Source organism: Mesitornis unicolor, unplaced genomic scaffold (genome assembly GCF_000695765.1).
Source record: "Mesitornis unicolor isolate BGI_N332 unplaced genomic scaffold, ASM69576v1 scaffold2991, whole genome shotgun sequence".
NCBI lineage: Eukaryota > Metazoa > Chordata > Aves > Mesitornithiformes > Mesitornithidae > Mesitornis > Mesitornis unicolor.
In genome coordinates, this window is record NW_010161545.1 from 11,780 (window position 1) to 23,286 (window position 11,507).

The window sequence follows — 11,507 nt, forward strand, 5'->3', positions numbered from 1 at the left end:
CATCTGTCAAGCCATTACTTACACCAGTTAACAAAAGCTGTTAAAAATGGCTTCTTAAGGAAAATAACATCAACGGAGAATGCTCCAACTAAGAGAAAATAAGCTTTTAAAATTATTATTTATTTTTTAACTGCAGCTCAGCTCACAGCAGTCTCCAAGTCCTTTTCCTATGCCTCTTAAAAGCAAGTAGTAAAAAGTTACATACCATTGATGGCACTCAGCACTTTGGTCCCATTTCTGTAAGGCAATTTCTAGCTCTTCTTTCCCTGCAAATAAGCGGTCAGAGGTAAGAAATTCAGCTGCTTTCTCTCTTTACTTCTATCTCTCAGTCTGTTCGAGTACAATAACAGAACGGCGTAAAAGTCATAAATCCGTTGATTTTATAATGCATTTGGATTGAAAAGACACAAATCATTTCATAATCTTGCAGTGATGTGGAACGTCCAAGACCGCTAAAAGAGATCACACAAATTCGTGGTACTGTGTTGATCTGTCAACATGGTTTCACCTCATTTGGGTGTACAGTTATCTGTGAGGATGCCATCTTCCACACCACGTGGAGAAAAGTGAACTACTACAGGCTGCCCAGAGAGGTTGTGGAGTCTCCTTCTCTGCAGACATTCAAAACCCGCCTGGACGCCTTCCTGTGTAACCTCATCTGGGTGTTCCTGCTCCGGCAGGGGGATTGGACTGGATGAGCTTTGGAGGTCCCTTCCAATCCCCAACGGTCTGGGATTCTGTGATACAGTTTTCAGTGGTTTTGTTCTGATGCATTTCACAGCCTCAGATCTAGGACCTGCCCCACTTTTCCTCTTTCCTCCAAGAACCTGCAGTCTCAAAAAAACCTGAAGGCTGAAAGGACTATCAAAAGAAAACTTAAAACTTCAAGTTTTAAATGGCTTCACTGATTTCCGGAAAAGAATGCTTATATTAGATAGTAATAGTATTAACTGATTATATTTAGTTATGTGTATAATGACCAGGACAGAAATTAGTTAGAATAGTAGCTTTTGGGGCACATCTCAACAAAGATTATGTTTTTACAATCTTGCAAACAAACCACGCTTGAGACAGTGAAGAATAATGAGGGAACAAAACTAAACTGATTCCTTTAAGTAAAGAGACAGTTTAAATATATCTGTCTTTTATATGTGCACTTGTTAGCAACACAAGACATTAAATGTGTTACAGCAAAACCTTATTTATCTTAATACCACAAAGGATATGGATGACAGGTTTGAGAAACAAACTTACCTTTAACTTGCCCTTGGTCTACTTACACTATCTGTCAGAAAGCAGACATTTTAAACACTTATCTCCACAGTACTGCTAACTACTCACATTAAAAAAATAAATTAAAGAAAAAAAATCCACCACATTAATTGCAAGCATAGGGTTTATAACTGTGAAGTGTGATGTCAGCTCCGAGCATCCCGCCTCCTTTGCCTCAAACACGCAATTCCTCACCATCGGATGCGTACGATCTCTTCTCATCTGCGTCTTGTGTGATTTCACACATATCACTGTGCGCTCGAGCCAGGCGCCAGAGGAAGTCCTTCTGGTCTGCATACTGCAGTAAAAACAAATGTTATACATCAGCACCCATTCTGCCATTGACAAAGAGCATAAGAAAGAAAAATCAAGTGGAGGCACGTATTAGAAGTCACAAAGACATTCGTGACTGAAAAGTGGCCAGGCAGAAAAGGACCTGGGGGCGTTGGTGGACAGCAGGATGACTATGAGCCAGCAGTGTGCCCTTGAGCCAAGAAGGCCAACACCATCCTGGGGTGTATCAGGAGGGGGGTGGTTGTAGGGCAGAGAGGTTCTCCTGCCCCTCTGCTCCGCCCTGGTGAGACCACATCTGGAATATTGAGGGAGCTGGGTCTCTTTAGCTTGGAGCAGAGGAGACTGAGGGGTGACCTCATTCATGTTTATAAATTTGTAAAGGGCGAGTGTCAGGAGGAAGGAGCCAGGCTCTGCTCTGTGATGTCCAATGCCAGGACAAGGGGCAATGGGTGCAAGCTGGAACACAGGAGGTTCAACCTGAATATGAGAAAAAACTTTTTTACTGTGAGGGTGACAGAACATGGCCCAGGCTGCCCAGAGAGGTTGTGGAGTCTCCCTCTCTGCAGACATTCAAAACCAACCTGGACACGTTCCTGTGTGACCTGCTCTGGCAGGGGTTGGACTGGATGAGCTTTCGAGGACCCTTGAAACTCCTGAGATTCTGTGATTTTTTGAAACCTTAAAAGGCCCCAACTCTACAAGAGCTGAAGCAGAACCACAAAAGAGCAAACTGGATGGCCATATTTATAGTTAAGCTTACAACGCCACACTGCTGGTACAGGTCTAATTTGCCACCTTCTAACAAGAAACCCCTCCACTTCAAAGGCCACACTGGGGTCGATTCTTCAGCAGTCTCTGCTACCCACAAAACACTGGTGGGGGAGGTGGGAATCACCCTCAACCTCACCACTTCATTAAAACTCACAAATTGAATTTTACTTTTTTAATGCCTCAGTCTGCATTCAAACAATTTCATATCCTGACTTGCTCTTAAATGTCAGACAGTACTGTAGGTAGCTGCTAAATCTGAAGTGGATACAATCTGACAAACTCAAACTTGCTTAAGAAAGTAAAAACAGAAGAACATTAAAACACAACTGCCTAACAGTCTGGTTTCTTTCATGAGAGAATTGTAAATAAAAGAAAGTGGGAGAATCACCAGAAAGGAGCATGCAAGAGAATTTCAGAAGCCAACACGCCTGTCATTTCTTCACAGAATCACAGAATCCCAGAACGTCAGGGATTGGAAGGGACCTCCAAAGCTCATCCAGTCCAATCCCCCTGCCGGAGCAGGAACACCCAGATGAGGTTACACAGGAAGGCGTCCAGGCGGGTTTTGAATGTCTGCAGAGAAGGAGACTCCACAACCTCTCTGGGCAGCCTGGGCCAGGGCTCTGGCACCATCACTGAGAAGAAGTTTCTTCTCCAATTTCAGTGGAACCTCCTGTGTTCCAGTTTGTGTCCATTACCCCTTGTCTTATCATTGTTTGTCACTGAGAAGAGCCTGGCTCCATCCTCGTGACACTCACCCTTTAAATATTTATAAACATGAATGAGGTCTCCCCTCAGTCTCCTCTTCTGCAAACTAAAGAGCCCCAGCTCCCTCAGCCGCTCCTCAGAAGGGAGATGCTCCACTCCCTCCATCATCTTTGTAGCCCTACGCTGGACTCTCTCCAGCAGTTCCTGTCCTTCTTGTACTGAGGGGCCCAGAACTGGACACAATATTCCAGATGCGGTCTCACCAGGGCAGAGTAGAAAAAAACCATCTTGTTACCTGTTCTTTCTTTCCTTCTGTTCCTCCTGGAAATACAGCAGCCAAAAAAGGGTTTGATTTTTTAAAAGGCTGGTAACCTCAGACTGGTTTCTGAAGCTGGCTGTGCAGCACTTAGGTAAACACTAACAGATGCTGACAGTAAAACCTAAGTGTTGCCTAACCTTTCTGTTTGAATATGCAACTTATTTATTTCATGAACGTGGTGTATACGTGCACTGGGCAGCACTTGGAAGGGCCAAGTTCCCTGGGCATAGGCTGAACCATTGCATGTGCAACAAGGTAAACGTTCTCAAAACGTTGGCCAAGTTTACAGTATACACACAGTACTGTTATTTTACACGTGTACAGTGTGTTCGCTCAGGAAAGTGATGACACGATGAGACACACAGTTCCAAGACAGAAAGCAACTGGGAACTGGCTGGGAACAATTTTGGCCACTGGAAGCTGTCCTAGTTGTGAGGTAGGACCTGGACTCTGCTAAGATATGCAATTTCCTCTTTCCCAGCCATTTAGCTGAAACCACCACTCACTGCTGGAAAACTTAAAAAGGCAACCTTTACCGCCAGTTTATTGTTCAGCAGCAGCTGGAATCCCTCTCTCTTCTCCTGCTCATCGCCGTCGTGCAAGCGGTCAGCCTGCTGCAGTAGCTGACCCAGTCCTTCCTCCAGTGAGGAATCCAAGGTTAAATTCACTTCATCCTCGTTGACAAGATCCAGGGAATCCCGGCGTGCAGTTCTCACTGTTTCACAGCTCACTTCATCTTCCCCTTCTTCAGTCTCTCTCTCAGACTCCCGGTCGTAATCAGATTCAGCATTGGCTGTGGTGTACCTTTGAGATAAGGAAAAAAAACCCAACACAATGCAAAACCAGTTAGAGGAGATGCTGTGCGGCCTATGACACTTTCATACATACAGTGCAGAAAAAACAACTCTTCCTGAGTTCTATAGTTAGAACATAGTTACTATGTTATAGTATACTGTATAAGAGTATCTTAGTTCATCCTGGAGATGTACAGTCCACGGCTCTCAAACAACACTCCAATCATCACTTCTAATGTAATTTACAGAACCTCAAAAAGCTGAAGAAAGCATTCCCCCAAAAGTTAAGGGGAACTCTGTCACAAGCGTCCACATCTCACGTGCATACCCGAACAGCTTCTCTCAGTCCTTCTAACTTCAACGTAAGAGAATTAACCAACTAAGAACAGAGTCAGGACAATTCAGTTCAATGCACAGATTATAAAAGAGAATTTCAACAAAAGGTTTGACACAGTAAAGCATTTGGAAAACATAACCTGAGGGTTTCAGCCTGTTCCAGGAAACTTCAGACACAACAGCTCTTTTGGCAGTATCTAGTGTCTCCATCATTTTGTTTGAGAGCTAAACACGACACGGCTTGTTTACACTGACATGTGAAAAGGTGCAAAGCAGTAGGAATGTGACCAAAACTGTTTCACATGAGTAAGAAGTCCAGCAAGGAAATAGCAGATGAGTCACAGAAAGACACCACGTGTACAAAAACCCAGGCCATGATTGGCTGATAAACTAGTCAAATGAACCAGGATAAAGCTCAGATCAATGTTTCTGAAAATGGATACAATTTAGCTCCCAAAAATCATATACAGGCACCTAAGCTGGAAATTTAAAACAGCCTGATCTATTGACTGATACCATTGCAGTGGGGTGTCTACTTACAGAATTAATTTATTTAAAAATTAGACTATTTGTCCCCCTCAAATTTATCTGCAAGCTTTTAACTGAAGAATAAGCACAAGGCACGCAGTAATTTAAGAATGTGCACTTCCATATTCTGATTTTGTTGGTTCATCCGAACAGAAAGCTCCCTTCTTGAAGAAATGGCACCAAGCTGTGCCAAGGGAGGTTCAGGTCAGAGATAAGGAGGAAGTTCTTTACTGAGAGGGTCGTCAGAAGCTGGAACAGGCTGCCCAGGGAGGTGGTGGAGTCACCATCCCTGGATGTGTTTAAAGAGCGGGTAGATGAGGTACTTAAGGATATGGTTTAGGGGTAGACAGGAACGGTTGGACGTGATGATCTCAGAGGGCTTTTCCAACCGAGCGATTCTGTGTGTGATTCTGTGTGTGAAATCTACTTCAAGTCCCATAAACACTTAATTCTTGGGGACATCTGTAACTGTTACCCTATTAAACTGTGCCCACGCCAGCTTTACGAGTTCTACCAGAATTAAGTCATTGCAGTCCAGGAGCAGTCAGTAACTACAGCTGCACTCCCTTCTGTCCTGCCTGAATTTCCCCCTCTGTGGCACAGCCCAGTGCTCTGTGTGTGAAGCTGCCTTTGTCTGGTGACAGAGATACGTGACTGAAATCCATATCGGAAGCAAGCAGCTATGGCAATTTGGTCATGCAGAGATAAGGAGACACATTATCAAAGCTTCAATTTCCTGAGAACCATCAATAACGCTCAAGTATTTCCCTCTCTGGTAGAAGTTAAACAAAAACTCTCACTCAGCACAGCCCCCAGCCCTCACCCATAAATTTAAAAGTGCACCACTTTATACTAAGACATTTTCAGACAAGAAACAGAGTAAGAGTCAGCCTTAGCACTGCAAAGGCAGCAAAGCAAGCACTACAAGAAGACACGCTGGACATTACGCAGGCAGCACTAAACTAACAGTTAATGTAGCAACAGGGTGGTAGGTGACACTGGCACAGCTCTGTTTCAGATTAAAAGCTTCATTTCTTGCTATTTTCTTACGACTAATGATGTTATCAGTTCTCCAGACTACCTCATTTTCGATAAACACAAACACTTCAAATTCTATTTCCCATCCTAACATCCTATGCAGCACAGATGTGGGCTATGCAGCTCTGATACTGCCTCACTACAGCATTTTAGTAGCACCTGCAAAACACTTTCCCCATTGAAGGCTCACAAAACACAATATGGTCTTTAAGAACAAGCACCAATGGATGGCTCATATACACCTTTCTTTCCTCCACCACAAAAATGTGTTTTCTCCGAGACAGTTCATACAAGATGCTGCCAGTTTAAAAAGACAAGTAATACCGTATGTAACTTCATAAACTCAAGAGTTTTCAGGAAGATTAAGGGATTCAGATGTTAGCAGCCTGTTTTCTTGAGTTTACGAGGATGGAAAGTTCTTAAATGCTTTAGTATGTTGAGGCCTCTGGCTGGCACGCACCCTGGAGGAAAATGAAAACATACTATGTGGAACAAAAGCAGCACACGGAAAGAGGAGGCAAAGAAGCCCAGAAGACCAACACAGTGCCAAAGCAATATAGGGAAATTAAGCAGCCCAGGATCTCTGCACTCCTGAAAGCTCGTGGTGATTTTGGTGAACTGTATATGAAACTGGAGAAGATGCTTATGTCCGTGCAGTTTACAAAATAAAGCTGAAACGTGAGCTCTGCTTTCTGAGTTTCATTAAAAGGATACAATTGCCAGAAATTAATACCCAGCTGGAATTTATCTGTTGAGAATAATCTCCCTCTTCCTCCCAGTATCTGCTAAAAAGCCTAAATATTCTTTTCCAAAATTTACATTACCTACCCTCATTTTCTACTGGAAAATTTTAGTATTGAAATCTCTAAAAGACAATATTGCATACTAAAGGCAGTTGGTCCTGAACAGACTAATATTATAGCTATTTGTACAGGGCAAATACCAGAGTGAAAAATTATATACTATTCAATTTTTTCTTTTCTTTTAAAATCAGATGAGAGCTGCTTATCCATTAATTCTCTACACTGGTCATTACACCTAATTACAGATCTTAAATAAAATGTAAGAACTCCTCCAACTATCACCAAGTTCCCAATAAAGTAATGAGATTTTGCAGTAAAATATATCCCTGCTCCACCATTCACTCGAGGCCCTCTAAGAAGGATGCCTTCTCTGAACCTTAGAAATACCGTTGGTCTCAATCATAACTTGAAATCTTCTAATGATAAGATGACACCTAGGGTCGGCACCTGTTGAGAAAGACCATCTTTTTCAGCTTGCTTTACAAAATACACTGGCACCCTGATGACTCAAGGCATCTGTTACTATCTAGATGGCAAGGTCTTGTCTTCAGAATCAACTACAGTTTTAAAATACGCAGCCTTGTTACCTATTCCACCATCGTGAATCACTCACTCCCAAATCTGGCTTTCATTTGAACGCCCACTTCATACGAACAAAGCCATTCCGTAACCTGAACGAGATCACATCAGCTCTTGCCCGCTTCACCAATTCCAGCTTCTGAAGAGGAAATACTGCAATGACACGGGTTCATGGCAGTCACAAAGCCCGTGTTCCTGCACACCTGTGTCCTTTTTTCTACGACGCTGCCACAGTAACAGCTGCTTTGTCCCCCGATTACAAACCCGTGCTACCAAGTGCCAGTGTGCAGCAGCTCACTGGTCATTTAGCTGCCACCGAACAGTGTGTCACAACAAAATTCCACCTGCCTTGCTCTCAGTGCTATAATTAACTCCTCTCTTTAACCTACACTTCATTTCAACTTGCTGGGAAAATGCATACGGCCAGTGCCGTTTGTTTTTGAACACGCATGCCTCAAAAGCTACAGAATTTGTCCAGTTAAGGCACAAAAGAGAAGTGTTTCATCAGAAAGGTGGCAGTCACACACACATATGTAGTAGACCTCCTGTCTGCTATCTAGTATCACAATACTTGCATCTATATTGTAATTTTTACTATTGTTCTTAAACTACAGTGCGGCTTTCACCCGTTTTTAAACGATAAGAATTTAAACAACCCAACTGATCAGTGTGACACACTGAGAAAAACCTGCAAAAAACATCCTAGCCCAAGTCAGTTTAATTAACTGTAATGTATTTTTAACTTCCTCAAGTATTTCCTAAAATATATTACTGCATGAAAATTTTATTTATAAACTCTCTCACCCAAGTTCCAGGCTGGACTTCTACTTCCCTTCTTCCTGCAAGGTTCCCTTATCAAATTATTGTTTAAAAAAACCCCTTAAAAACTATCTGTAATTTTTTGTCTTTCCCCTTTTCTCTGTAAGTTGATATTGTTGCACTTCTCTCAGTCTGGCCCTGGCAGTAGTAAACTTACTGTAATAAAAACAAATACAACCAGGATGACAGACATGCGGTGGGGATAAAATCCCTTCCTTTATGGTATAAACTGCTCACACGTTGGTAATTGGGCACCAAAACCCGTAGAAGCTGCTTCTAACGGTGCTCTGCTTACCCTCCTTCGCTTTCTCCGTCGTCTGTATTGACTGCTCCTGGGCTGGCTGTGAAATAAATGGAACTGGAGCCCGTGGAATCGCTTCGTTCTCTAGAGAACTGGAACCGCCTCCGGTGAGTTACTTTCTGGGTTTCTTCCAGATGGGACCTTTGAGGAAGGCAAAAAGAAAAACAAAGGCACATTCGATAGCGCAATGTCTGTTGTTTCACTTCCCTTCTCCTCTCTAGCAGATTCTATCCAATTTGCTCTATATCCAAAGAACTCACAAGCTACCAGGCTTGGTCCCTGTACAATCCATGTTATATCCAAAGAACTCACAAGCTGACTTGCTCTGGCTCATACAAACATCCCGCTGCCCTACAGCGACCATCATATCCTACAGCTACCAGGCTTGGTCCCTGTACAATCCATGTACGCACTCCACGTACAAGGGGGCAGTCAGATCACACACATTCCTCTGCTTTCCTCAATGAACAGGGACAAAGGAATCCAGAAACACTTCACAGAACACAGGACCTTTTATTCTATATCAAAAGTTACCTACAGTAGGCACCAGAGAGAAAACAGCAGTAGTAAGAGACAAACATCTGCAGAACAACCTTCGCAGTCTAGAACACGAAGCAAGTGTCAGTATTTAATATTCCAGAGGAAAAAACACAACCCTGGCTAAACATATTCTTTTATTTATTATTGTTTTTTACATTAATCTCCCTGCAGATCAAGACGTAATGCCAGAGGAAATCAGATAAACACTTTTCCCCACTTTTGGATTTTAAATTTACCATACTCAACGATGGCTGTTTTACCACGCTATGGAGTATGGTAAAACTCTTCTACACACAAGGGTAGAAAAAGACAGAAAGGGGTAGGGCCGATACCTGACTTCGCCAACTATTTCTGTAGCTAACTGCTGCAGGCTGTTTCGTAGCTCCTTCACTTCTCTTCTTAGCTCGGAAATGTTTCTCAACACAAAGTCGAGGCGCTCCAGCACATCCCGCTGCTCATTGGTTGTTAGGAGAGCTGTGTACGCAGCAGCATCTCCTTCCTCTGCAGGAATCGGCACTCTGGACACAACTTGGGGCAAACAAGAAGAGAAAAAGTTCATTAGATGCAATAGGAAATGAGTTCACATGGGAAATCTCAGCACAATTTTGTTTCCAGAAGATGGAGGATACAAAGCTTGGTGTCAGCTATGGCTGCCTGACTTGGCCTGAGGTTTTGGGTTCTTCAGCTGGTTTGCTGCTCTCTTCTCCGACACCAGCACCTAGCCACACTTACCAACTGGGGGTAAATAAAGCTCTTTTCACTGCATTTCTAGAAAAATCCCCTTGTAAAAATTGTTTCAAAAAGAGGAAAAAAAAAATCCATACTGAGTATCACAGAAATTACTGTAGATAAGGAAACTGCCACTTTTTAAAAAGTCCTTACTGCAAATTAATTTAATTCCTGGTCTACAGACTTCTGTACTAACATCACAGTGAAAACCGACGTTGTGATCAACCTGGGAGATGATCAGCCAGGAAAGCAACCAGCTTATGAAACAGCATGTGACAACTAACAAGAACAACGGAAGCTAAATTGGCCAAAAAAGACCTGTTCTTAAAAACAACAACAACAACAGCCAACAAACCCAACACAAAACCACCTCAATTCTTATTCAAGGAAAAAAAAAGAACCACAGAAAGCCAAAGAGGAGACACCGGACTTCAAATAGCAGTTCAGTCACCAAGATGTGTCAGCGGCTTCTACTGCAAGCCTAGAACTTTTCCCAACCTGAGCCTTAAATCTTCTTGCAGATACAGCATGATCCATCAGCATGCAAGAACAGATTTACAGCTGGGGATTTTACATCTTCTCTTGAAAGCACATAAATATTATAAATAGATATACTACCAGTTAAGTCAATCATTTCAGAGTATTTTTATATTCACAGAATCACAGAATCTCAGGAGTTGGAAGGGACCTCCAAAGCTCATCCAGTCCAACCCCTGCCAGAGCAGGATCACCAGACCAGGTCACACAGGAACACGGCCAGGCGGGTTTTGAATGTCTGCAGAGAAGGAGACTCCACAACCTCTCTGGGCAGCCTGGTCCAGTGCTCTGTCACCCTCACAGTAAAAAAGTTTGTCCTCATGTTCAGGTTGAACCTCCTATGCTCCAGCTGCTCCCATTGCCCCTTGTCCTGTCATTGGACATCCCAGAGCAGAGCCTGGCTCCTTCCTCCTGACACTCGCCCTTTACAAATTGATAACCATGAATGAGGTCATTCACAACAAAGTGGATCAACCGATTCCTTCTTTTCAGCAATCAGGTCAGGCACCTATTGCAGCAATAGTTCCCAGCCTCTCCCAGCCACAGGGGTGTATTCGCTCTCCTGTCACCACTGCAGTGCTGCACAGAATACAGGAACTGTTAGGAAAACACCGATGTACAAGTATCTAAGCCCTGGCTCAGCAACATCACACATTAAAACACTGCTCACAAACTACTCAAACTTCACAAATTACCACCCCAACACAATAGCAAAGACAAGCCTTCAGATAACCAAAGAGAAATATTAAAGTGAAAGCTTTTCCCTATGAGTGATTTTATTTTTAAATCCAGCCTACTGAACAACCTGTATCACCAAAGGGCACCTGCACTCACTCAGCCCTGGGTGCCACCAGCATAATTGTAAAATCCGAGCGATCACTGCGAACAAACGTGGCTTTGCTTTCTGTCCCTGCCGTCTGCACAGCCCTGGATAAACAGAAACAAGCCCGGATTTATGCAGCAGCACTTTTAGGAGCTCAAAATTCCAACCCCACTGGAGCTCGGCAGCAAGCGGGTGAACTTTACAGCTCCAAATCAGCTCTTAAAAGCCCACGGCGAAGGCCGGGCTAGGATGGCAGGGCTGGCATTAGGCTTTGTCCGCTGCAGGAAGCCTTTTTGTCACCTATTTTCAAAGAAAC

At 43.3% G+C, this 11,507-nt stretch overlaps 1 protein-coding gene across 1 annotated transcript; it reads right to left on the reverse strand.

Annotated features, from left to right (window-relative positions):
- Window positions 1–205: 205 nt before the first annotated feature.
- Window positions 206–9,630, reverse strand: RMDN3 (regulator of microtubule dynamics 3; the record flags this gene model as incomplete). Its single annotated transcript, XM_010193332.1, has 5 exons — window positions 206–266; window positions 1,468–1,570; window positions 3,901–4,168; window positions 8,557–8,703; window positions 9,435–9,630. Coding segments are annotated over 5 exons (775 nt in total), but the record flags the coding sequence as incomplete, so codon positions are not given.
- Between the last annotated feature and the right edge of the window lie 1,877 nt (window positions 9,631–11,507).